Source organism: Arabidopsis thaliana, chromosome 3 (genome assembly GCF_000001735.4).
Source record: "Arabidopsis thaliana chromosome 3, partial sequence".
Taxonomy (NCBI): Eukaryota; Viridiplantae; Streptophyta; class Magnoliopsida; order Brassicales; family Brassicaceae; genus Arabidopsis; species Arabidopsis thaliana.
Window position 1 is genome coordinate 1,719,822 of NC_003074.8, and position 23,455 is coordinate 1,743,276.

The 23,455-nt window shown below is 36.5% G+C and overlaps 6 protein-coding genes, 2 long non-coding RNA genes and 1 other non-coding gene across 15 annotated transcripts; 5 read left to right on the forward strand and 4 right to left on the reverse strand.

Annotated features, from left to right (window-relative positions):
* Positions 1 to 136: 136 nt before the first annotated feature.
* Positions 137 to 5,447, reverse strand: LON4 (lon protease 4; the record flags this gene model as incomplete). 2 transcript variants are annotated; one of them, NM_001337610.1, is made up of 19 exons in its annotated part: positions 137 to 506; positions 614 to 1,300; positions 1,383 to 1,484; positions 1,577 to 1,744; positions 1,910 to 2,026; positions 2,146 to 2,250; positions 2,320 to 2,450; positions 2,543 to 2,667; positions 2,788 to 2,959; positions 3,068 to 3,107; positions 3,193 to 3,279; positions 3,392 to 3,457; positions 3,571 to 3,669; positions 3,754 to 3,876; positions 4,005 to 4,052; positions 4,210 to 4,275; positions 4,368 to 4,553; positions 4,654 to 4,719; positions 5,128 to 5,447. In NM_001337610.1, the coding sequence occupies 19 exons, from the start codon at positions 5,359 to 5,361 to the stop codon at positions 333 to 335; spliced, it is 2,796 nt and encodes a 931-aa protein (NP_001325548.1). The 2 variants fall into 2 exon arrangements, with proteins under 2 accessions (NP_001325548.1, NP_566259.1); NM_111453.1 differs by having other exon boundaries at positions 333 to 506; positions 3,721 to 3,876; positions 5,128 to 5,361.
* Positions 5,448 to 7,329: 1,882 nt separating this feature from the next.
* AIF1 (AtBS1(activation-tagged BRI1 suppressor 1)-interacting factor 1) lies at positions 7,330 to 8,544 on the forward strand. Its single transcript, NM_111454.3, has one exon. The coding sequence runs from the start codon at positions 7,655 to 7,657 to the stop codon at positions 8,288 to 8,290; it is 636 nt and encodes a 211-aa protein (NP_566260.1). The 5' UTR covers positions 7,330 to 7,654; the 3' UTR covers positions 8,291 to 8,544.
* A 1,306-nt stretch (positions 8,545 to 9,850) lies between these two features.
* AT3G01765 lies at positions 9,851 to 10,248 on the reverse strand. Its single transcript, NR_140858.1, has one exon. It is a non-coding gene; the product is annotated as an other RNA (long non-coding RNA).
* On the forward strand, positions 9,965 to 10,354 carry AT3G01775. The gene has a single exon (NR_140859.1). It is a non-coding gene; the product is annotated as an other RNA (long non-coding RNA).
* Positions 10,355 to 11,144: 790 nt separating this feature from the next.
* Positions 11,145 to 12,835, reverse strand: AT3G05810 (IGR motif protein). Of its 2 annotated transcripts, NM_001337611.1 has the most exons (4): positions 12,824 to 12,835; positions 12,389 to 12,590; positions 11,860 to 12,008; positions 11,155 to 11,515 (listed from the first exon to the last, which is right to left on the reverse strand). In NM_001337611.1, the coding sequence occupies exons 2-4, from the start codon at positions 12,498 to 12,500 to the stop codon at positions 11,438 to 11,440; spliced, it is 339 nt and encodes a 112-aa protein (NP_001327733.1). In that variant the 5' UTR covers positions 12,501 to 12,590; positions 12,824 to 12,835; the 3' UTR covers positions 11,155 to 11,437. The 2 variants fall into 2 exon arrangements, with proteins under 2 accessions (NP_566261.1, NP_001327733.1); NM_111455.3 differs by lacking the exon at positions 12,824 to 12,835 and having other exon boundaries at positions 11,145 to 11,515.
* Positions 12,836 to 13,166: 331 nt separating this feature from the next.
* Positions 13,167 to 15,944, reverse strand: INVH (invertase H). 2 transcript variants are annotated; one of them, NM_001337613.1, is made up of 6 exons: positions 15,128 to 15,944; positions 14,793 to 14,952; positions 14,418 to 14,629; positions 13,832 to 14,331; positions 13,702 to 13,750; positions 13,167 to 13,624 (listed from the first exon to the last, which is right to left on the reverse strand). In NM_001337613.1, the coding sequence occupies exons 1-6, from the start codon at positions 15,779 to 15,781 to the stop codon at positions 13,298 to 13,300; spliced, it is 1,902 nt and encodes a 633-aa protein (NP_001326532.1). In that variant the 5' UTR covers positions 15,782 to 15,944; the 3' UTR covers positions 13,167 to 13,297. The 2 variants fall into 2 exon arrangements, with proteins under 2 accessions (NP_001326532.1, NP_001319483.1); NM_001337612.1 differs by having other exon boundaries at positions 13,702 to 14,331.
* A 541-nt stretch (positions 15,945 to 16,485) lies between these two features.
* On the forward strand, positions 16,486 to 18,928 carry AT3G05830 (spindle pole body component-like protein). 3 transcript variants are annotated; one of them, NM_001337615.1, is made up of 6 exons: positions 16,486 to 16,761; positions 16,922 to 17,142; positions 17,326 to 17,433; positions 17,796 to 18,260; positions 18,365 to 18,466; positions 18,577 to 18,928. In NM_001337615.1, exons 2-6 carry the CDS (start codon positions 16,975 to 16,977, stop codon positions 18,742 to 18,744), a joined length of 1,011 nt encoding a protein of 336 aa, NP_001327832.1. In that variant the 5' UTR covers positions 16,486 to 16,761; positions 16,922 to 16,974; the 3' UTR covers positions 18,745 to 18,928. The 3 variants fall into 3 exon arrangements, with proteins under 3 accessions (NP_001327832.1, NP_001319484.1, NP_566262.1); NM_001337614.1 differs by having other exon boundaries at positions 16,544 to 16,761; positions 18,538 to 18,843; NM_111457.2 differs by lacking the exon at positions 16,486 to 16,761 and having other exon boundaries at positions 16,812 to 17,142.
* Positions 18,929 to 18,969: 41 nt separating this feature from the next.
* Positions 18,970 to 19,043, forward strand: AT3G05835. The gene has a single exon. It is a non-coding gene; the product is annotated as a tRNA-Ile (tRNA).
* A 912-nt stretch (positions 19,044 to 19,955) lies between these two features.
* On the forward strand, positions 19,956 to 23,342 carry ATSK12 (Protein kinase superfamily protein). 2 transcript variants are annotated; one of them, NM_111458.5, is made up of 12 exons: positions 19,956 to 20,340; positions 20,879 to 21,085; positions 21,172 to 21,264; positions 21,354 to 21,413; positions 21,493 to 21,765; positions 21,847 to 21,978; positions 22,067 to 22,207; positions 22,309 to 22,359; positions 22,456 to 22,551; positions 22,642 to 22,725; positions 22,821 to 22,923; positions 23,024 to 23,342. In NM_111458.5, the coding sequence occupies exons 2-12, from the start codon at positions 20,972 to 20,974 to the stop codon at positions 23,104 to 23,106; spliced, it is 1,230 nt and encodes a 409-aa protein (NP_187235.1). In that variant the 5' UTR covers positions 19,956 to 20,340; positions 20,879 to 20,971; the 3' UTR covers positions 23,107 to 23,342. The 2 variants fall into 2 exon arrangements, with proteins under 2 accessions (NP_187235.1, NP_850520.1); NM_180189.4 differs by having other exon boundaries at positions 20,199 to 20,340; positions 20,908 to 21,085.
* The last annotated feature ends 113 nt before the right edge of the window (positions 23,343 to 23,455 follow it).

Genomic DNA, 23,455 nt, shown 5'->3' on the forward strand with positions numbered 1-23,455 from the left:
TTTTTTATTATCCTTGTTAGCAATAATTAAGAAGATAAGGAAACTTTGAAGAAAATAAAGAATTTGGACTTGTTTGTTTTGGATAATGGAAGAATTTGGAGTTTTAATTTTGTCTCTCTTTCTTTTCTTTGTTTCATTCGAATGTTTACTTTTCAATTCACGGAAGCCAGTTACAATAAAGTTCGAAATAACGAAAACCTTAAATCCAACCGCATATATACGTATATAAATTACACTAGTTAATATAATATTACAGAAAGGACATATATAATACATCAATAATAATGGTGAAATCAATCAAGAAGAGATAGAAAATCAGCCTAAAGACTTCTCTAATGGTCATAGCCAAAGGCTAGCTCGAAAATCTGCTCATATTCATCCACGAAATGAACTTCGAGCCCTTCTTTCACGTTTCTCGCCAGCTCATCAAAATCTCTCCGGTTAGCCTCAGGGAATATTATCACCTTCACTTGACTCCGTCTTGCAGCTATAGTCTTCTCTTTCACCTGACAAAGCGATATTAAGAGATATTTTCTGTATTACACTGCTTAATACAAGAATTTGGTAACTAAGAAGCTAAAACAGAGTTATTGTGGTGTGAATTTTCACTTACGCCGCCAATCGCAAGGATTCTACCGGTCAAAGTGACTTCTCCAGTCATTGCAAGATCCTTCCTTACAGGCTTCTTCAAGGCAAGTGATAGCAATGAAGTTATCATGGTGCAGCCTGCGCTTGGGCCGTCTTTTGGTGTGGCTCCTGCAGGTACATGTAGATGAAGCTTGGAATTCGCAAACAACTTGTTCTCGGGTTCTTTCTCCAGCATTATTCTTCTCGCGACTGTGTGAGCTATCTCTGCGCTTTCTTTCATCACATCCCCAAGCCGACCCGTTATATGAAGACCACCTTTGCCTTCTCCTTCTTCTACAAAGGTTGTCTCTATGTACAATGTTGAGCCCCCCATGGATGTCCAAGCTAGACCCATTACAACCCCGACTGGTGTCTGCTCATATATCTTCTCTTCCTGGAATACTGGCTTGCCTACATAATCTGAAAGGTTTGATTCATCAATCATATACTTTTCAACCGTTTCAGCTACCTCTCCGCTCTGCTCAGTCGTTGATTCTGTTGGATCCCCAGTTGCCAACTCATCTGTCAACACAGTGGATCCTTCTGCAGAGGTCTCTGGAGATTCCAAATCAGTCTTGGCCAAAGATTTAGTTTCTTCAGTGTCAGTAGTAACATCATCAGAAATTCTAGGCACTTCGGTGGATGCCGCTTTGCGAACAAGTTTAAGAGCAATCTGTAAGAAAATCAATCAATTCAGATCCTCGGGGTCCAAGTAAGAAGTTTGGAATGTTCAGTGTACTTGTAAACAAACTTACCTTACGAAAAATCTTCTCAATCTGCTTCTGGAGATTTCTAACTCCTGCTTCTCTGCAGTAATGTTCTATCAAGGAAAGAAAAGCTGCATCGCTCACATCAACCTGGAAAGAGGTACAAACAACTTGAGCAAAATCTTTTATAACATTCAAACCGTAATAAAATAAAGAAAACAGCAAATAGTTGTGAGTGAGACCTGTTCAGGCTTAATGCCACAATCTCTGCGTGCGGTTTTCTCCAAATAGTCTCTAGCGATATGCATTTTCTCATCAGTAATGTACCCTGAGAGAGTGATCACCTCCATTCTGTCTAGCAGAGGACCCGGAATGGTATCTGTCACGTTTGCTGTGCATACAAATAAAACCTGCAAGAAATTTAATTAGACCTAAGTTCCAACACAAACTTCCTATTATGAAACCAATACTCAGATCGGATCAATGGCTTCCGGTTTTCCTTCAATTTGGTGGATCACAAAGAAAGAAAATTGCAAATGAAAAATGTAAAGAGAAGAAAAAATGGCAATGAAAACCTTGGATAAGTCAATAGGAACATCGAGATAGTGGTCTAGAAAATTTGCATTCTGCTCTGGATCCAAAAGCTCCAACATTGCACTGGCTGGGTCGCCATGGTGGCCCCTAACTCCAAGCTGCCAAGGAACCATAGACACTTATTGCAAAGAATTTCAAGCTTTAACAAAGAAACGAAACTAATTCATTTTGACTACAAACTCCAAAAAGCCAGTTCAAATACTAACAAGCTAGCTACCTTATCAATCTCATCGATCAGAACAAGAGGATTTTCTGTTCCCACATTCTTTAGACACTGCACCATCTTTCCAGGCATGGCACCAATATACGTTCGACGATGCCCCTAAACAATGTATAAGATGATATGTTATTATTTCTACAGATTTCAATCATAGTTTTGTCATGTGTATACCTTAATCTCAGCAACATCGGATAGTCCTCCAACAGAGAACCGGAAGAACTTGCGGTCAAGAGCACGTGCAATTGAACGCCCAATGCTAGTTTTACCTACTCCAGTTGGGCCAGAGAGACAAATGATCTTCCCTGTTGACAAATTTTCACCTTCAGAAATTATAAAATGATGAGGACAAAAAGTTTTAGCAAAGAAGATTGAACTAGAAAGGCAAAAATACGACCTTGTGAAGTGCCTCTAAGTCCTCCCACAGCAATAAACTCTAGTATTCTTTCTTTTACATCAGATAATCCGTAATGATCCTCGTCAAGAATCTTTTCTGCCCGTAGGACATTAAAATTCTCATCACTGCAAATCAAATTAATATGATTATAAATGAGATTTGTCAATCAATGCACAAAAAAATGAATTACAAATGCTGTTATATATAACTCTCTTCAAGACATAAGCATGAAACAAATGGCACACCTGAAATTTCCCCAAGGCAACACGGTCAACCAATCAAGGTAGTTACAAGTCACATCGAATTCGCTAGAACTGGTTTCTAACAGCTGCAGTTTTTTAAGCTCTTCTTCTATGACTTTTAGTACATGTCCTGGAATCTTGTCTTTAATAGGGTCAATCCTCCCCCTAAACTTTTCTGCAGAATTAGGCGTCATGATTTCACAATGGTACAATCTCAAAGTTAGAATTTCTCTGGATAATATCAAATAAAAAATTCCTATAGTAGTAGACTAGTAGTACTAACCAGAAAGTGCAGATTTGCTGTCTGTCTCCCCGCCAAGCTCCTGCATTGGTACATTTAATAGTCATCAACCAACAATACTATACATCATAAATTAGCAGCTGTAAAATTAGAGGCGAACTGAAAACCTTTTTTATAGCATTGATCTGCTCCTTTAGTATGATACGACGTCTATCGCCACTAAATTTTTCTTCAACAGCTTTTGCTATGGATTCCTAAACACGAATTCAAAGAGATAAGGATTCATTCTATATAAACTAATCATTTACAAAGATCTAGTAGCACGAGTCAGCTGGACAGATGCAGACAAGTGAAGGAATGACGTACTTGAATCTTGTTAATTTCAACTTCTTTTTTCACCAATTCCAGCGTCAACTCTAGACGTTTGTGAACCTGGATCGAAGAAAAAAACATATGAGAAGCTGGCTAAGAATGGACTATCATCCTGTTTGAGGTAATCTCAGCATCAAAACGTGACAGTAATAGACTAATAGCTAACTACTTACATCCAGTTCTTCAAGAACCCCCTGATTTTGATGTTTGTTAGCGCCAGAGATCCCAGCTCCAAAATCGGCTAACTTTGGATAATTGAATTCACCTATATGCTATTTTAGATAAATCTAGTAAGATACTGATACTCTTGACATATTCTTTACTCTCAAGCAGTGCCAAATATGAAGAGAACATGCCTGGGTATATGTCCGAACATGATCTCTCCAGAGTGAAGTTGTCTTTAAGACATCCCTAAGTGTCGACATCACTTGAAAGTATGTTGCCTTGATGACATCATCGTCCTTGTCATATGGCTTATCCTGCAAATAAATAACAAAGAACACGTGACAAGGGTTAAAGATTTCAGCATTTCAAAAGAAAACAGAAACCGCATCTCTTGCTCCCATGCTTGTATCATAAAAGGAAAGGCTTGAAAACAGAAACACACCTTTAGATGGTCAACTTTGACGGTTAGGGGATCTTCACTCTCACTCACCTGAACAGAAACAAAGCACATGGTTTTCACACTCAGAGAACCATAACTTGATAAGCAGAACACACATGTGTAAGATATACACAGAGCTTCTGAACAATTGAATCTTTACTTTTCATGAACTTTTGATCCTTTAAAAAGATATGTTCCTTTAACGTACCATCTCTGTTATTCGAAGTTGTCTGTGACCAATAAGGATGACTTGCTCACCTTGGATACTTGAAATCTGGAAAATTGGCAACAGCTAAGTCTATTCAGACAGATATAATCATATAAAGGGAAAACATACAGTGCTAACGTGCGGCAAGAAAGTAGTACCTGGGCAAGTGTGCCAACTTCATGAATCCGGTTAATCAACTCTTTTCCTTTCAACTTCTCTAGAATATTCTCAGTTTCAGAGCTCGAAGATGAGTCAGATGACGCGTCATCCTTCAAAAGGAAAGCCCCTGCATATGGAGCTTGTTGTCTTCTACTCTCTTGTAAAGCTGCAAGAACTTTAGGATCCTAGACAAATAAAAAGCTTATACATACAGGTGAGAGAACACAAGATAACAAAATCCATTCTTTCACTATGATTTCGAATAGCTAAGTTGATGTAAGATACCTTGACATATATTGGCATGTAAAAGCCAGGAATAAGAGGCTTGTGGGGCAATGGCAATGCTATAACCTGCAATTCAACAACATAAAGCTCAATGAAAACAATCGTAGCGAAGCTCGAGGAAATGGTTTTGCTATAAAAGGTTCTAGCTTTTGCCTGACTATAAAACTAGGAATGATCCATCCAAATTTGCGTATATCAAAAGATCAGTATACTATAAACACACTCAATTTCTTCAAAATTTCGAATTTTCCAACCAATGCTATTAAAGTTTATAGTTTTAACTTTCCAATCGCTAGAACCATAAAGAAAATTTTGCCAATTGAGCTGATTTCTCTATGTTCTATGAAAAATCAAAGCATATGAAGTGCACCAGCCAAGTTCAATTGTTTCTGGAAATCTTACATTCCCCATGATCATAAAATTCCCCATAGTCGGGAAAAAAAAAAGTGTGATCTTGAAAAAATTTGAACAAACCGTTAGACAATCGTCCAGGTGAGGTTTAGCTGAGACAGTAGTAGTTGAAGACTTTGTGTCGGAATCCAAGTCGGAGGAAAAAGAACGACGACCCAATTCGTAGGAACTCCGGTTCCATCCGGTTAGAAGAGTCAGTTGCTTGAACAATAGATTCTTAACCGGGGTAGACCGGAATCGAGTAGCCGGAGTCACGTGATGGGAAGCGTAAGCAGTCGGAGTGAGAAACTTCAGCATGACGGGGGAGGAAGATCTTGAGTAGCGAATTTGGGAAATTAGGGTTAAGCTTAGCCTAATAGGCAAGAAACCGTACGAAAGTGAAGAATGTTGTAGACGAAGACTGGTGGTGTCAAAAGCCCTTCATAAACCCCTTCCCAAGAATTAATAAACAAAAAAAAAAAAAAAGGAAGAAAACGTATTTTTGGGAAAAGGACATCCACTGCCTCCAACGATGTCGTTTCATTGCATTTATATCTTATTACTAGTCTTAAACCAAACCAGGACCGGTTTGAAAAAAAATCGGTCGTTAGCTAAATTTTGGGCCGAAGTAATAAACTTTATCTTGGTCCTGGGCTTTTATTGTTTTCATTTTCAGGAGCCCTTACGGTACCAATTGGTACTATCTTTCTTCTTTGGAATTTTCGAGGAATTTGTTTATGGTTAAAGTGAAACTGAACCGGTTTGATGATACAACAAATTAAGCAGATGTATTTTTTTTATGTCAAAAAATAAAAAAGAATTGTTTCTTTCTGCTAATCAGTATAACTGTTGACAAAATGAAATACTAAAAACGTGAAAATTGAAAGGAAAAAAAAAAGAGAGGATGTTGTGTATATAACTTAATTAGTACTCTAATTATTCCATATTGTTGTTCTTTGTTTCGCATGCAATGTACGGCTCCGTTTAATAATTCATAAGTTTGATTTCTAACATATATCGATGTTTTTGACAGAATATTCAGAAAGATTTGTCTATAACCAAAAAAAAAAAAAAGATAGAAAAAATTTAAGTGCACACATACCTAATATTTTGTTCATGAAACAAATCATTGTCATCATTATTAATATTATTGTCCTGAATTGGGATAACCAAAAAATAATCAATGAGGATAACAACTAATCATTTGATTTGGGAATAATAAATAAACAAACAGAAAAGGAAGAAAAAATTAAGAAGAGGATATCAAAGCGTGTCTGACGCCAGGAGGCAAATCTCTCTGTCATGACTCACGTTTATTGCTTGAAACCCCACATTTGCATTGTTTTTCTTTGCTAATTGGATACTTTTGTTTCTTAATTTCTTTGCTAATACTTTGTCTTTTTTTTTCGTATGTTCTTACTTCTTACTAGCCTAAACAAATACGAAACATATGCGTTTCCCAACCCTTAAGTAACTTTTGACGGATAGATGTTAGATTAGTTATAATCCTTGACATGGTATAAAAATATTTAAGGAAAACTTATAATGTTATTTAGTATGTATATATAGAACTTGCCTTTCCACTTATAAACTGATTGACTAGTGCAATCCAAAACCCAATTCTATGCTTTTCGAAAAAAATCAACTAAATCAAATTATTATTTTCTAAAAAAAAGGAAGAAAAGTATAAAGAACATGTTATATGTTTCACAAAACACCAAATACTGAAAATCTTTTTTCGAAAAAATAGAGAGATTTTGAGCCAAAAAATGTGGATGATAAATAGCCACAACAACCACTAAGCCTAAGGTGTGAAGGTCGTGAAATAAAACACCATCACATGCATCTTCTCTTTTTCCTATTCTTTTCCTTTTTTTTTTGTTCCTTCTTTAAAAAAAAAACTCATTAGCTTTTTTTGTTTCTTTATGTTAAATTTTGTTTGATAGCTATTTGTTCGATCTATTGGTTATATTGCCACCAATCATTGCCCTCCACATTATTACATCAAACTCCTCCATTCCATCGCCAATTTTGTTCTTTTCACAACTAAAAATCTACAAACTAAATATTCCACGTCATAACACAAATTTACGCCGCTCACCATCATAAATAGATATGTAAAAAGTTTCAAGTTTAGTCTATGAGTAAAATATCTGTTCAAATATCTAATTTTGCAACGAAGATAGATATTTTCGTTCGACGTCGAAAGAAGAAAAGATATTTTTTGTTCCTGAATCATTTTTCTAATCTAAAAATGCATTAAGTTCAAACTGAATTTTTTTCATTCACCAGTTCAATCATAATTGGCCAATGTGATTTTAGACGTACATTATTATTAAAGAAAAATAAATAAAAAATAATGGTATTCAATTCGAAAAACCCAAGAAAATATAGAAAATAATTGATTTAAGGGTGGCTTCTCCAATCTCTCCCAAATGTTTATATATAGAGAATTAGATATCCCCTCCAATTACTCAAAATTATTATCAAAATAAGAAAGAGCTCAACATTGTTCTCTGACTCTATAAATAACTGTTCTTGGAAATTTTCCAAGAGAACAAGAAACAAAAACAAAACGTTGTTTAAGTGTGGTTCTATAGATTTCTTGTGAATGTCTTCTGAACAAGGAAATGGATCGAATCCTTCCACGTCACCGGAGGTAGAAGGGACTAAAACAATCCCCTTTCGCCGGAGATTGCAAAGAGGACAAAGAGTTTTCGCTCCAAAGCTGATGGAGGCTCTACGTCGATCAAGGGTAAGCTCTGAAGAAGCTCCGGTAAGGCATCTTAGTCGTAGATGGAGAGCCACAACGGCGCAGAAGGTATATTCCCTAAAGCTCTACGACGCTCTTCAACGATCGCGGCGGAGCGCAACAGTCCGGGACACGGCCGACAAAGTCCTTGCGACGACCGCTCGTGGTGCAACTCGGTGGAGCCGAGCCATTTTGGTTAGTCGATTCGGAACGAGTCTGAGGCGGCGTAGGAATACCAAACCGGCGTCGGCATTAGCTGCGGCGATCAGGGGAAGTGGTGGAAGTGGGAGGAGGAGGAAGTTATCGGCGGTGGGAAATCGGGTCCGGGTTTTGGGTGGGTTGGTGCCGGGTTGCCGGAGAACGGCGTTACCGGAGCTTTTGGACGAGACAGCAGATTACATAGCGGCTTTGGAAATGCAAGTCCGAGCCATGACAGCTCTATCAAAGATTCTGTCGGAGCTTCAGCCGTCTACTAATCTCGGCTCGGCTTTATAGCCGAGTGTATAAGCCGATGAATTTGTTTCAATTAATTCTTTTACGATTTTATCGTGGGAATGTCTTATTGTTTTTAATGATTTGTTTGCCCTGGAAAAAAAAAATTGTCAAAATCATCACGAGTTGGACGAAAATACTATGTTTTTCTAAAAACCTTATAATAGGATTCGAAATATTTTGGTGTCGTTTCACAAGTTTGAATTGTAAATATTTTCTAAGAAAATGAAATTTCTAAAAAAAAATTTGAATATAATAAGTGTTTCAAATATTTACTAGAAGCATAATTCCAGAAATTAACTTTTAAAGTTTAAACCCAACGATTTGTCTTTAGTCCACATATGTGCTGATGCTCATGACAACTTTGTATATTTAAGATAAATCCGTAAGTAAAAAAATTCCATCGAGAATTTAAATGTGTCAATTTGGAGATATTCCTCAAGAATCTAGGTTCCACCAGTTAGATATAAACATTAGAGGTTATTCTAAAATAATATTAAAAACTCATTTAGTTTCTCTCTAAATGTGTATCTAATTTATAGGTCCGTTGTACGTATCGGATATTAAAATCAATTGTTCATTCACCTAATAAAATTTTAAAAGCTATATTTAAGAAAATGTAATTTCGATATTTATAAGCTATATGCCAAAAAATTTGAATTTTAATAAAAGTATAAATATAGACGGAGAAGGCATGTGCATGACGACCCTACGGTCCGACTCTTTTGCTCAAAGTGCGTCGCATGTGAGAGACCTCTTTATCTGAATTTAGTTTCTTCTCGAACAGTTTTTTTTTTTTTTTTTTAAATCTTTAATTTGTAAGAAAATTAAATTCATAAAGAAGATACAATAAGTTAAAACGCCTTTCGTGTGTCCTACAACTTAACCAACTTTGTGAAACAAAATGAGTGCATATATCATACTTTGTCCTCACAAAAATGGATCAGGATTATCTTTAGTTATAGCTAAATTCGTACATGATGAATAATATTTAGACCAATACCAGCCAACCAGTTTAGTTTGGTTTATGGTTCGCTAATTACTTAAATAAATCTGAAAGTAGATAACATTTTTAAAGTTCTGACGATATGAATTTAAGTTGAATGTTTGTTAGCCTTTGAAGAAATGGTTAACGTACGTTTTGCGAAGTTAATTCTCAGTCAATTATCAACAAAAGAAAACACATATTTAACCTATGATATTTGGAGCAATAACATATGAATGTAAACAACATTAGGGCATTAATTAATTAGTAGATAATTATGAAAATCTACGTCCATATAACGATCGAGGACATGGCCGACGTGATACGTAGGAGCAAAAATTCATATAGGCAACCAATTGTGGCTATCAAGTGGTATCCATCCCTTTAGTTTTTATGCAAACCATTAATTCATTTTAAGTGACAAAAGGAAAACACGGCTTTATATAGCTAGATTGCAAAATTATTTGCGATGAATATATCATGATTGATATAAGAAAAAACTAATATACGTACGATTTCCAAGGACATTCCACTGTTAGAAAAAAAACTATCGAGAATCTAAGTGATGATAGATTAACATGTTAGAAAAAGACAATAAAAAGAAAAAACTATCGAGAATTTGAGGGATTACAAAAACAAATGAAAGAGAGGAAAGATTTGCCATTAAAGAGGTGACACGTTTGAAGAGTAAAGCCTCAAGAAAAAAAAGAGATGACAACGAAAATGGATGGAGACGTGAGAGAGAAGGTGGCATAATAATTGGGGTCAAGTGTGAGATGTCTTCTTTGATTCCTTCAAGGCTTAAGGACCACCCACCACCACTTTCTCACCTCCCCCTCTTCCTTTTTTATAATTATCCTCGTGCTTCCGTAATCTTCTATACTACATAGGGATTAGTCAGTTGCGAATCCGAAATGCTATATTTCGTGAATCTCAAGCCTCCATTGAAAACACAATACCAAAGACAAAAGTTGCATACTGTTTGATATATGTCTCACTGATTAGGGATGCCATTTAGGTCAGGTTCGGTCTCAATCCAAAAAATATATATTTTGTAGCCTTATTTCGGTCTTGCTTCAACAATATTGATCAGCTCTATTTTTCAAATAAGAGTTAATTTTGTGGATAGATATTCATCTAGTGCACATATAACAAAATGAAAAGAAGACAAATTGATGAACAAAACAAAAAACTGATGGTTCCACAATGCAACATGATAGGACTCGACCAAAAAACTTGGGACTTACGGATTTTCCCAAAACCACTTAAGATTTTCTTTTTTATGATTCAAAAAATAAAAACTTCTTTCAACTCTTTTTCTTTTCCCTTTCATCGGAATTTTTACCCTTAAGAAACATCCTTACTTGTGGCTAATTTGATAACTAGAAAACTTCACAAAATCCTTGAATATATGCCATTTTTGGGATCCGCTTGTAACAACAACTATCATATATAAATACCAAAAATGGCCCCTACGTTAAGGAGGAGTGGTCATTTTCTTATAGCATCGGCAAATTAAGAAGTGTCATTCTCAGAGCTGCTGTTTAAGCACGTTGACCCGAAAGAATTGACCCATCAGAGCTTGAGAGCATGATCTGATATTTGTCTCTTTGTTTACCATTGGACCCCAAACGCAGCCGACCAATCCGGTTACGGCTTTTGCCTTTTGGGTTTTAAGTCTCAAGGTTTTTCAACCAACAAGACAAGATATCAACTTTTCTACAGTCAAAATTGTTGACTGATCAAGTTCACAAATCCAATGGTCACATATCTTATATACAGCTAAATCTTATTTTTCACATGCTGATGACTTTGTTGTGCCTTCACAATCCAGGATTTTAGTTTTCATGAGTGATCTCGTTTACTAATTTACAAAATTAACTAGAGAGGAGGCTTATTAGAAGCCACTTTCATATATATAGAGAAAAGTTACTACATCTATAGGTTTCTCAAGGTAAAACACACTTTCAATCTAGACCAATGGAGAAAAAAAACTGTTACATTTAACAAGGAAAATGTCACTAGGTTTGTTTCTCAAACATCAAAACCAACATTACTTCTACTGTCTATTTTGTCCAATACTGAACTGGTTTGACAATGATCATTCAAGTACTAGAGCTTATTCCGGCAGTCGAGAGACTCACAGTTACAACATAGAGACTTGATCAGGCCTTAATAGCGTCAGCTCTAGGTTTCCATAGCCCTAACCTGTATTTCTGGCCATACTTCAGTATCAGTTTCCTCTGCAAAACCAAAATTCAGAACTGTGAGATCCATAAGGTAGGAGACTTGAATAACTGAGCCAACAGAACATATATAGTATAAGGCGGTGTTATTCCATAACCCCATCAACGTTTATGTGACAAAATAATATCAGGATATATATGATAAAGTTGGATAATGAAAATAAGAATACAGATATATCCATCCCTTCAAAGTTGAAGAGCTTAAATCATTAACCCTCGAACAAATTCAATTTTAATGGACTACCTAACCCCCTAAGAACATTGGCATACAATTATGGTTTCAGATAGTTTAACAAAAAAGGCCAATGAATATTCAAGCAGAACTTGGACTTGGTACTTACATGTTTGCAAGGAATGCCAAGTTTCTTGAGTCTGAGAGTACGCGTCACAAGAAGCTTATGAAGGTCACCAATCTCAGTTTCAATTTTGGCAATGTGAGTCTCAGCTCCTCTTCCAATCCCACCTAGAAACTCTGGAATCCCTACCTTCACTGCAATACCATATACAAGAATCAAACCTAGAACCAGATTAAGATTTGAAACCATATCCAAATCACATTGTCTGTTAAGTGATTCAGGGATTGCTCGAAACAATCCAAAATTTCCACCAATCATTGGCTGGATCTGAAAATTTTGGCCTTTAGAAAACTCAGGTACTGCTAAAGCTCTAAGCACTGAAAACCAAACGAAACCTACTAAGTTCTCCTGATATAATCCAAGCAATCAAAGCCTAAGCTTTACTCATAAAAACCTCCAGATCACTGAAACTTCATAGAGACTAGAGATACACGCAAATTTCCCATCTTTATTTCTCGGAAAGCACTAGAGATACATAGGAAGAGGCAAATCCAAATGAATAGAGAGCACGCACCGAAATAAGTGGCTGGTTTGGAGGAGTGGAATCTAGGGAGGCCAAGAGTCGAGCACGATTGCGCTGTCCCTAGAGCTGCTCTCGCGCTCTGAATCAATCGTGTCCACGCCATCGTCGGTGCTCTTCCTCTGGTCGTCTGAGCCAAAACCTGGATTTGGCCGTTTGGGTTTTTCTTAAATGAGGATGCGATACGGTGTCGTTCCTGTGGGAAATAAATCAATACTTCTCTCAATTATTAGATTTATGAATGGGCCTAGCCCATTAACCCACTATTTTGAGAAAATAAGAACTTTTTATACGCTCGCAAAGTGTTTGTCAAAATTCCTGTATGGGATTCAGTTTTGTGGAATGCTATTCAGTTTCCTGCTGAAGCGGAGGAAGCGGTTCATGCATACAAGAAGATCTCGAAGACGAGTATATTATGGTTTCAAATACCTTTTTAGTTGTTTGGTAAGAAAAAAAATGGTGGCAGAATCTGCTTGCAAAGTGTTCGAGGAAATACTCATGAGAGTAAGCTTTCTCCAACTCGCTGAAAACAAAGCTCTAAGAGGAGTTTATTTAAGTTTTAATTGCAGATTTCTGTTGAAACTGATGACATGGTTTAAGAATCCTGCTAAACTTATTTCTCGTTGGATTATCATTAGCCATGCCCATTAGGGAGATTAAGTGCAGCACTAAGTACTCACTCTTGCTTGGTTTTCAAGTTAGTAATAATAATAAATTTGATTTTTAGTTATGTTTCATCTGGTTAGGGAAGTAAGTCAGAGATATGACATAATTTGTAGAAAAGAACTACTATATAGTATATATATACAGATGTTGTTGCACTATTAATTTGGTTAACCTGTATAACACATTTGTTGCAACAGGAAGTTGTTATCCTATGTCTGTTTTCTGGACAAAACCAATTTATATAAGAATCTGAGACTTTGCTGCGGCTCGTGAACATTTCTTCCGGCCTGATTTGGTGAGAACGCAGACGCAAGACTCTAGAAGCTCAAGATCTTCTTCCCAGAACAAGGATGATGCTATTTCAGGATTCTGCAATAGCTGTTTTGAAGTTAAGAAACCAGCAATTGTCCATGTCTGGTAAAGCCTGGACTGTTTTCCAATGAACTTCCCGTCTCTTGTATCGTAGTACTCTGGCCATCGATCAGCTTGGAGCCTCTTCTCTGCCAAGGTTACTGCTTTCTCTGCTAACTCTGGTCTACCCATCTTGATGCATGCTAGTGTGAACTAACAAAAATTTAAATACATATGTGAATTAATGGAAGACAGATATATGTGTCGTCTGATTAAAAGCTCATACTTACTTGCCAGAGAAGTGTTGGCCATGACCCACCATTGTGGTAAGACCAAGGCCTACAGAACACATACATGTAGAAAATATCACTGTAAGCTACTTCAGCAAAAAGTATCAAAGCGGAAGAGAAGAAAACTCACGTGTTCTTTGGGTCACTCCCGGTTATTATATGCCACTCTGAAGATTCTAAAGCCGGGTAACATATCTTAAGCGGCATATGCCCAACGAGATCGTCCCATTTCTCTTCAACCAAATTTAATATAGCTTGGTTCTGTTTTGGTGTTCCTAGTGAGGAGATGATTGACCAGAGGTTTCCCAAGGTGAAGAACCTGAAATCCATGTGAGCAGGCTGGAGGTTTCCTATCAGGAATCCAGAGTCAGGACTTTCAGGAACCCAATCCATTAGCCATGGAGAAACCTGTTCCGGGTAGATATTGAACTTGTTGGTGGCGTCCATAGAGTACTCCTCTGTCTTGTAACGGTAAATTTCATTGATTTTGTTTTTGTCAACCCAATAGTTTTCTCTGATGTGAAATGATAATGCGCTGAGCCTGTTGCTAATTGTCTTTATTATATTTTTGGAGCTATCATTTACAGTTATCATCTCACGAGAAGACCGTAGAGCGGAATAGAACAAAGCCTGTGCCAACAGAACCGTCATGGCATGTTAGTCAAACTTTTCTTTTTAAAGATTATAAGTAAGAAAACCTTATATTTGGGAGTTACTTGGATCTCAAGAGGGTGACCGTGGATACCCATACGTCGATCTATCATACAAGAGCCATCAGTGACCAACAGTGTGGGAAACATATCAAACCCATCTGCTAAACACAGGTTTGCAATCATCTTTATCCCTGTCTGCACATCTATCCTCTCTTGAAGCGAGTAATCTCCTGTGATTTTCCCGTATGCCCTCAACAAGATTATCCACCATAAACCTGAAAATTTTCTATTTAGACCAGCATGTGTGAATTAAACTGTTCAATTATATGTTGCCAAGCTGAAAGAATCAACAATTATGTATGACAATGAATCAACAATACAATCTTTTCTTACTCTATTTATGGAAAATGCAGATTGAAGAAGCAGAAAAGTACTGACCAGAATCAACGGGAGCAACACGACCTATAGCTGCTTCGCCAAAATCTGGATCCAGAACCTCTTCGAACTTGTCCTCTTCAAGCGGTAAAGTTCTGACTTTGAAACTCGCAGGCATTAACCCTTGTCCTGGACTATAACAATCAACTGTTTTCTCCCAACTCTGGAACCACAACACAGACAACAACACTAATTTTCATATCTTTGATTTTACTTAAATGTTTAACTTGCAGTAAAAAAAATTCTTAGTTATCCTTTCATTTAAATGCAAACTCTTTGCTTTTAAACAACATTTTGTGTTCGTTTCAGTGTATAACATCGCGAATGGGCATCAATACCTGCAACTGCAACGTGTGGAGAAGGAAGTTTCGAACAATTTCGCTTTCTCCCTTCAGGAGAAAAGCCAAAGCCGAAGGTACAAAATCCCTAATAAAGACCTGATCGTAGTTTGATGGCGTTGTATCAGTTGGATCTTTAGCAGCCACCGTTCCTACAGGAGAATCGCAGTATGTCACTATTGAATCCCTCAGCAATCTCCATGCCTCTTCCTCGACGTCATTACACTTAACACCCTCGAAACCATCTCTCTTTACGCCTTCTTCATCTTCATTGACCGCCTCTTCATCTTTCTCATCTCTTTTTAACCTCTCGACAACTAAAGGTTTCACATTTAAGCCGTTCTTGGTGTAAATCTGATCCAAGGTCGTGTCATTTGCGCATGTGGTGGAAGCAGAGTGACTTCTTGCCTCAGAAACAACCTGAGCTGTAACAGAGCTCTGCCTGTCGGTACAAAATGGCACAGCATTTGTCGGTCTGATGATTCTATCTGAATCTGCATTCCTGTATTGGTTGATGCAGCTTGAGAACCGAGAAGGATAGGATCGAAACGAGGTGTCTCGGATGTATTTAGATGGAGAGATTCTTGTAAACGCTCGGAGAATACATTGTGAAGGTATCATCGTTGAATTTCCAAGAAAAGTGATGGCATTCATAATCAGGGTCCAAGACCTAAGATTACAAAAGGCTTTCTTGTGTTCGTTATTTATCTGAAAATTTTGTGATACCAGAAATGGGAAATTCTGTATTAGGAAGAAAATGTTTGTGGATTATGGAACTAGTTTACCGCTAATTTGATCGCATCAAGCATTATGGTTTCTATTAATACACCAAAACTTCATTTTCGAAAATTCCTATTTCTGTACAAGTTTATAATTTTAATCAAGTATTTATACATCGTATGTGTAACTTTATATGCAACGTAGTGTCCGACGCGTGGCAGAGATCTAACGGATAGCAAGCATCGTCTTTCACGGATTATTACGGCGTTTTGGTCAAAAGACGAGAGAACACGGCTTCGGTTTTTGTCTTTATCTACTCCGAACCAAAATCCGAACGTGGGGAGACCACTTGTAAAAGCCACGTGAGCGTCCGAACCTAAAATGAGCTTTACATTTGCATCTTTCTGTCTCTTTTTCCCATCCACACATGTCCCTTAATCACAAGCTTAACTTACCAAAATCCAATAAATAAACTAAATTAATACGTATTATACGTTTATAACATTTTGTTACCAAATAACAATAATGATGCACATGTTCTTCTTATATTATAGTTTGAAACATGAAAATGTATCACATATAACTATGTGCATTACTATTTACTTAAAATCAAATGCTTTTGCACGTCCTAGTTGTGTTTGCCGAGGATTTTGGAGGGAAAGTTTGATTTTTTGAAGTTCAAACTCACTTTTCTGATTTTCGTTGTCTCCTTCTCTTTCTCTCTCTCTCTGGCCAAATAAGCCAATTCATTTATTTCTCATTTATTGGTAATGCATTCGCTTTGATTTCTCTGTTCTTGTAAGATACTTATATAGAAAATGAGATATTAAATTTAGATTCATGCCATAATCAGAGAGATCTGATTTTGAAAACTTAGAAGACCTTTCTTTTTGAAGCTTCAAGTCATAGCTCATGTAAAGTCACGATCATTGTTTTGATTATTATTATATAGATTTGAATTGTGAAAGACTCTTCATTTAATTTTCTCTGTATTAATGGTCAACTACCATTGTTCACATGCACCCGCAAAAAAAAAAACTAATTTTTTTTCTTTTTTCTTCTCCTCATCTTCAGAGTTTTGAGATTTGTGATTGCCTCCATGCAAGAGCTGAATTAGCCGAATCTGGATGTCTTATTCTGAAAAAACGACGGTGGATCCACTTCTGAGAGATTTGGATGAGAAGAAAGAGAGTTTCCGGCGAAACGTGGTGTCTCTGGCTACGGAGCTGAAGCAAGTGAGGGGCCGTTTGGTTTCTCAAGAACAATCTTTTCTTAAAGAGACCATTACTAGAAAAGTAAGTCTTTTTTTTTTTTGAAGGAATCCCATTTATTCTCTGAGTGATTCTCTTCCTTATGTTCATGTAATTAAATGGTGGGGTCAAATATTATTTGGTTGCTGGTTTTCTAAGTTTTGTAATAATTGAATCAGATTGAAATGAATGATTTGGTTTATTTCTGTTGTTTGTTTGTTTGTTCAGGAAGCAGAGAAAAGGGGAAAGAATATGGAAATGGAGATTTGTAAATTGCAGAAGAGACTGGAAGAAAGGAATTGTCAGCTTGAAGCTTCTGCATCTGCTGCTGATAAGGTTTATCCTTACACATCAATTTGGTCTCTTCATAATTATGAATCCAATCTATTATTAGACTATATCAATTTACTTCTAAATACTTGATCAGTTCAAAGAGTTATTTATATGGTTCTTGAATCCTATCTAGATCAAGTAGACAATATCTTATAGCTCTTTGAGTCTTTTGGAATTCGATTCAACTAGAGGATAAATTATGCAACTTTAGCTGTGATCCATTGATGTATTAGTGATATAAGCTTAAGATTTATTAGTCCTAATTTCTGGTCGAATGCATTGTTACCTAACAAATTTATGTTATTGTAATGATATATACTCTTAGTTAGACTTACTTAATTTGTATCTTGTTTTTGAGGAAACAGTTTATCAAAGAGTTGGAGGAATTTAGATTAAAGCTTGATACAACCAAGCAAACCGCAGAGGCAAGTGCTGATTCTGCTCAATCTACAAAGATCCAATGCTCAATGCTAAAGCAACAACTTGACGACAAAACACGTTCTCTCAGAGAACAAGAAGACCGTATGACTCAGCTTGGTCATCAGCTTGATGATCTACAGAGAGGTCTGAGCTTGAGAGAGTGCTCAGAAAAGCAGCTTAGAGAAGAAGTTAGGAGAATCGAGCGTGAGGTTACTGAGGCCATTGCAAAAGCGGGAATAGGTGGCATGGACAGCGAGCTCCAGAAACTTCTAGAAGATGTGTCTCCAATGAAATTTGAGAGGATGAATAGGCTAGTTGAAGTAAAAGACGAAGAGATTACAAAACTGAAAGATGAGATAAGGTTAATGTCAGGTCAATGGAAACATAAGACTAAGGAACTCGAATCTCAGGTACATCCATCTTTTTCCATTTGAACAAAGGCCATTGCACGTTTGTGTTTGATTTGTCTAAATTCTGAGTGAAAGTTTCATTCTTTATGAAACAACAATAACAGCTGGAGAAACAGAGAAGAACTGATCAAGATTTGAAGAAGAAGGTATTGAAGCTAGAGTTCTGTTTACAAGAAGCTCGAAGCCAGACAAGAAAGCTGCAGAGGGTAAGTATACAAGTCCATAACTCTAACATTCGTGTAGCTTCTTGTTTGTGAATCAATAGTGTTCTTATCAGTTTTATTGTTGTTGCTGTTTTGTTATGAATGGAGCACAGAAAGGGGAAAGAAGGGACATGGAGATCAAAGAGATAAGAGATCTTATATCGGAGAAGCAAAACCTTAACAATGAGTCTTGGGATAAACAGAAGTTCTGGGACAATTCAGGGTTCAAGATTGTTGTATCAATGTCTATGTTGATGTTAGTGGTAGTCTCCAAGAGATGATGAATTTTGTAATGTATAAATTTAGTTGCAGATAGTTGATGAGGATAATCTAACTCATGTATGTGTCGTCTTCAGGTCTAATATAACAGCCATGTACTTAACATACCATTAGTATATGAGTTACTCTGTTGACATAACAGCCATGTACTTTAAATACTCTGTGACGTTATATGTTTCGTATTCAATTCTAGTATAATTACATAAACGGCGGACGTATATCAAACAGCTCCCGTAGCTCAGTTGGTTAGAGCGTTGGTCTTATGAGCCGAAGGTCGCGGGTTCGAGCCCCGCCGGAAGCATTTTTGTTTTGTTTTCCACAAGGCCCATTTTGAAGCTCAATTTCAATTTAACAAAGCCTAACTCTAACATGTAAACGTTTTCTTCTCGGTAGATATGTTTCGCATTCTTATAAATGGTCGGCGAAAATTTTCAAAATGTTTACTTTTTTTCTTTCCTTGCATCTCGACACGTGGCCCCGGTTCATCCTGTAATCTTTTTGGAATATTCCGATATCATATATGTGTATGCATGTATGTATGTATATTTGATTTCTCTAATTACAAAACTACCCCTACTTTGTCGTGTTTCTTACTGTCCCCACTTCACAGCTTTGTCCAAATATTCAAAATGACCCATCCTTCTTTAATTATTAATATTCGGTTCTTTCTTTCGATTAATTTAAGAACTAATTATAAACTATATATATATATATAAATATTTGGCTGGAAATGTGATTATATTTATGGCTGTTGGTTGTTGAACTAGATACTCATAATTTTATAGCAGACAATTGTATGACATTTAGGAAGTAATTATTGGACCTATGTAAGAAGTTGTTCATTTAACAAAAGCACAGATTAGAAAAAAACTGCCAAAATGTGATGTAATCAATAAAAAATAAAGTTCAATTTAGTCCATTTAGCTAAGCAACTTTGACATTGCGAGTATTGACTTCTTTATTTAAAAAGTTAGGAAGAAAATGGTTCTGCGAATGTAGCTACTAAAAAGAATCAATAATTCCCACTAAAATAAATGAAAAATTCTTTAGATTAGAGTGGCATAATTGCTAAATTATTTATGGTTAATACATAATATGTCAGTCCAACCTATAACAACTTAGTAGATAAAAAAAAAGCAGAGAAGAAAAACGTTTAAGTAGGTATAAAAATACGAATAAAGTGGGAGGGGGGGGGGGCAAAAGAAGTTTGAATGGTCAAAACTCGAAAAAGAGGAAAAACCAAACCCAATGTACTTTCAAACTCCAATTTACTAACTCCCAAGCCAACACTATCTAATCTATCCCCTTTTTTATTTTATTTTATTTTTAGATTTAATTTTACGATATGACTGTCAACAGCGCATTATAGCAAACGCCACTCTTCTCATCAAAAAGCAGAGCCACATACATTAACATTACATTAGCTTCCTCATTTTTATTCTTATTATTATTATTCATCAGACCAACAACAAAAAGGAGATAAAGAGAAGAGGATTCATCATCATCAATCAATCCTTCATTTTATGGATCTACTCATATCTTGATTCTTCCTTCTATCTCTCCCTTTTCTTCCATCTCTTTTTCTCTGGGTTTCCCCGGTATGTTTCAGCAATCTCTTTTTTGGGTCTTCTTTTAAATTCTGGGTCCTTCAAAGTTTTGCATACAAAAAAATTGTTTCTTTTTGGTATTTTAGTCTCAAATCCGATTTCATGTTAGATTTTTCCTCTGTTTAGATCGGCCTAGATTTGTTTATTGGCCAATATGAGATAGATAGATTTCTCAATGCTCTGTGTTTTTAACATCTCTTATCTTTTGTTGTTTGTGTTGAAATTTGCTATCCTCTATGGATTGTTCCATGATTTTTTTCTTATTTAGGATGCTATAATTTTAAATTTTTTGGCTGTCTCCTGCTTTTTTTTTCGTGATAATTGTTTTAAATGTCTCGTTAAAATCCAAACTTTTGCATGTTGATAGCTTCAATATGAGTTCTGGGATCACCTTTATTGAGTTTCAAATCTGTGTAATTGCCTCAGTTAAACTGATTGTCTTGTAACAACCAAGTAATTGTAATTACATATGTATGGTTTATGAATCAAGAGCTAACGCTTACTTTGCTTATGGTTAATGTTGCTGCAGGATTGAGTTTTTTAATCTCTGATTGACAGATTTGAAGAGCGTGACAAAGGAAGAATCTTTTATTAAAACAAATTCTTCTGTTTTAATCTTGGGATGGCCTCGGTGGGCATAGAGCCTAGTGCCGCGGTTAGAGAATCTACTGGAAACGTTACTGATGCTGATAGATTACCCGAGGAGATGAAGGACATGAAAATTCAAGATGATAAAGTATGTTTTTGTAAAAAGGTTTCTTATGATGTTTCTGATGCTTTCATGATTTTTTATTTTTCGCTGACTTGATTAATGATCACTAGGAAATGGAAGCTACGATTGTTAATGGCAATGTGACTGAGACTGGCCATATAATAGTAACTACTATAGGAGGAAGAAATGGCCAGCCAAAACAGGTTTGTGTTGTTCTAACCAAAACAGTTACATGGCGGATTAGTTGAGTTTCGATAAACTAAGTGAATTTCCTTGTATGTTAAATTTGCAGACAATCAGTTACATGGCGGAGCGAGTTGTTGGACATGGCTCCTTTGGTGTTGTGTTTCAGGTGAGTTTTGGTTCTTCTTCTTTCTTGGAGTAGCTTTTTTATGAAACTGTGTCTGACCGGATCTTTCATTTTCTTTCAGGCCAAATGTTTAGAAACAGGAGAAACTGTTGCTATAAAGAAAGTTCTACAAGATCGGAGGTACAAGAATCGTGAGCTTCAAACAATGAGGCTACTTGACCATCCAAATGTTGTGTCTTTGAAACATTGTTTCTTCTCTACAACCGAAAAAGATGAGCTTTATCTCAACTTGGTTCTGGAATACGTTCCGGAAACTGTGCACCGCGTCATCAAACACTACAACAAACTTAACCAACGAATGCCTCTCGTTTACGTCAAACTTTACACTTATCAGGTAGATTAATATCCACAAAGTGTGCATACAATTTTACATCTCTTATTGGAAATCTTTGTAAGACTCTACTATGTTTGGCAGATTTTTAGGTCCTTATCCTACATTCACCGATGTATCGGCGTATGTCATCGAGACATCAAACCTCAAAACTTGTTGGTAAATCCACACACTCATCAAGTGAAACTATGCGATTTTGGAAGTGCGAAAGTATTGGTGAGTTTGATGAATCTATCTCTTTGGGGAAACATTTTGAAGCAGAGAGATTCAACCATTTATTGATCAATGCTGGTTCTTGAAACAGGTTAAAGGAGAGCCAAACATTTCATACATTTGCTCGAGGTATTACAGAGCACCTGAGCTCATTTTTGGAGCCACCGAGTATACTACAGCCATTGATGTCTGGTCTGCAGGATGTGTTCTCGCCGAGCTTCTTCTCGGGCAGGTAAATATCTTTTGTAAATTCTCAAATCAAACACCTTTATTCTGATCAAAACTTAATTCCGTGGTTAACCGTTAACCAATCTGTTCTTTTGTTCATACCAGCCATTGTTCCCGGGTGAGAGCGGTGTTGATCAACTTGTAGAGATTATAAAGGTACTACCATTGTACTGATTTCTCTTTATTAACTATTCCAGGTTATACCAACTCAATGTATAACGATGTACTTACCTGTATTGATGAAATGTGTAGGTTTTGGGAACACCAACAAGGGAAGAAATCAAATGCATGAACCCGAATTACACAGAGTTCAAATTTCCTCAGATTAAAGCTCATCCATGGCATAAGGTTTGTTTGTTCATATACACATTGAAATGTAACATGTTCAGTGTCTTCTTTAGTTTTCTGTTAATTTAAACATTTTTCATCATAATCCAGATTTTCCACAAGAGAATGCCTCCAGAAGCTGTTGATTTGGTCTCAAGGCTTCTTCAATACTCTCCCAATCTCCGTTGTGCTGCTGTAAGTATCTGCAAGTCATCTCACCTTCATTCATTCTGCAAAATCTTTTGTTTCTTTGCCTGATTTTGTTGAATTGTGTCAATCTTGCCAACCAGCTTGATTCATTGGTCCACCCATTCTTTGACGAGCTAAGAGATCCGAATGCGCGATTACCCAACGGACGTTTCCTTCCACCGCTCTTTAACTTTAAGCCTCATGGTACTACCACACCTTCCTTTGTCTTCAAAAAGTAGCTAAGCAGCTCAAAGTACCATAAGATAAGTGACTTAAACTCGTATTAATTTGTTGTGTTTAACAGAACTTAAAGGTGTGCCTGTGGAGATGGTGGCGAAGTTAGTTCCAGAACATGCGAGGAAGCAATGTCCGTGGCTCAGTTTGTGATTTGTTCTCACCTGCAAACACGAAAACTAGAGCAAAGCAGTCGAGATATTCATCTCTTCTCTTCTCTCTCCTTCTCTGTATTAATATTATTATAATGATCATATCTCAATCTGATGATTTAGTAACCCTTTGTTTGTTGTATGAGTAGAGAAAGAGTGAATCATTTGTGGGGGTTATGATATTGTATAAGCCAACAAAGATTATTTTTTAAAGAGAGTTTCGTGTTTTCTGTCTCATTACACCATCATATATTTTATAGAAGCAGACGAGATATACCAATCCATTGTGGGAAGTGAGTCGGAACACAAAAGCAAAATGACGTCAAGGAACAGAGAACCTAAACAATGGA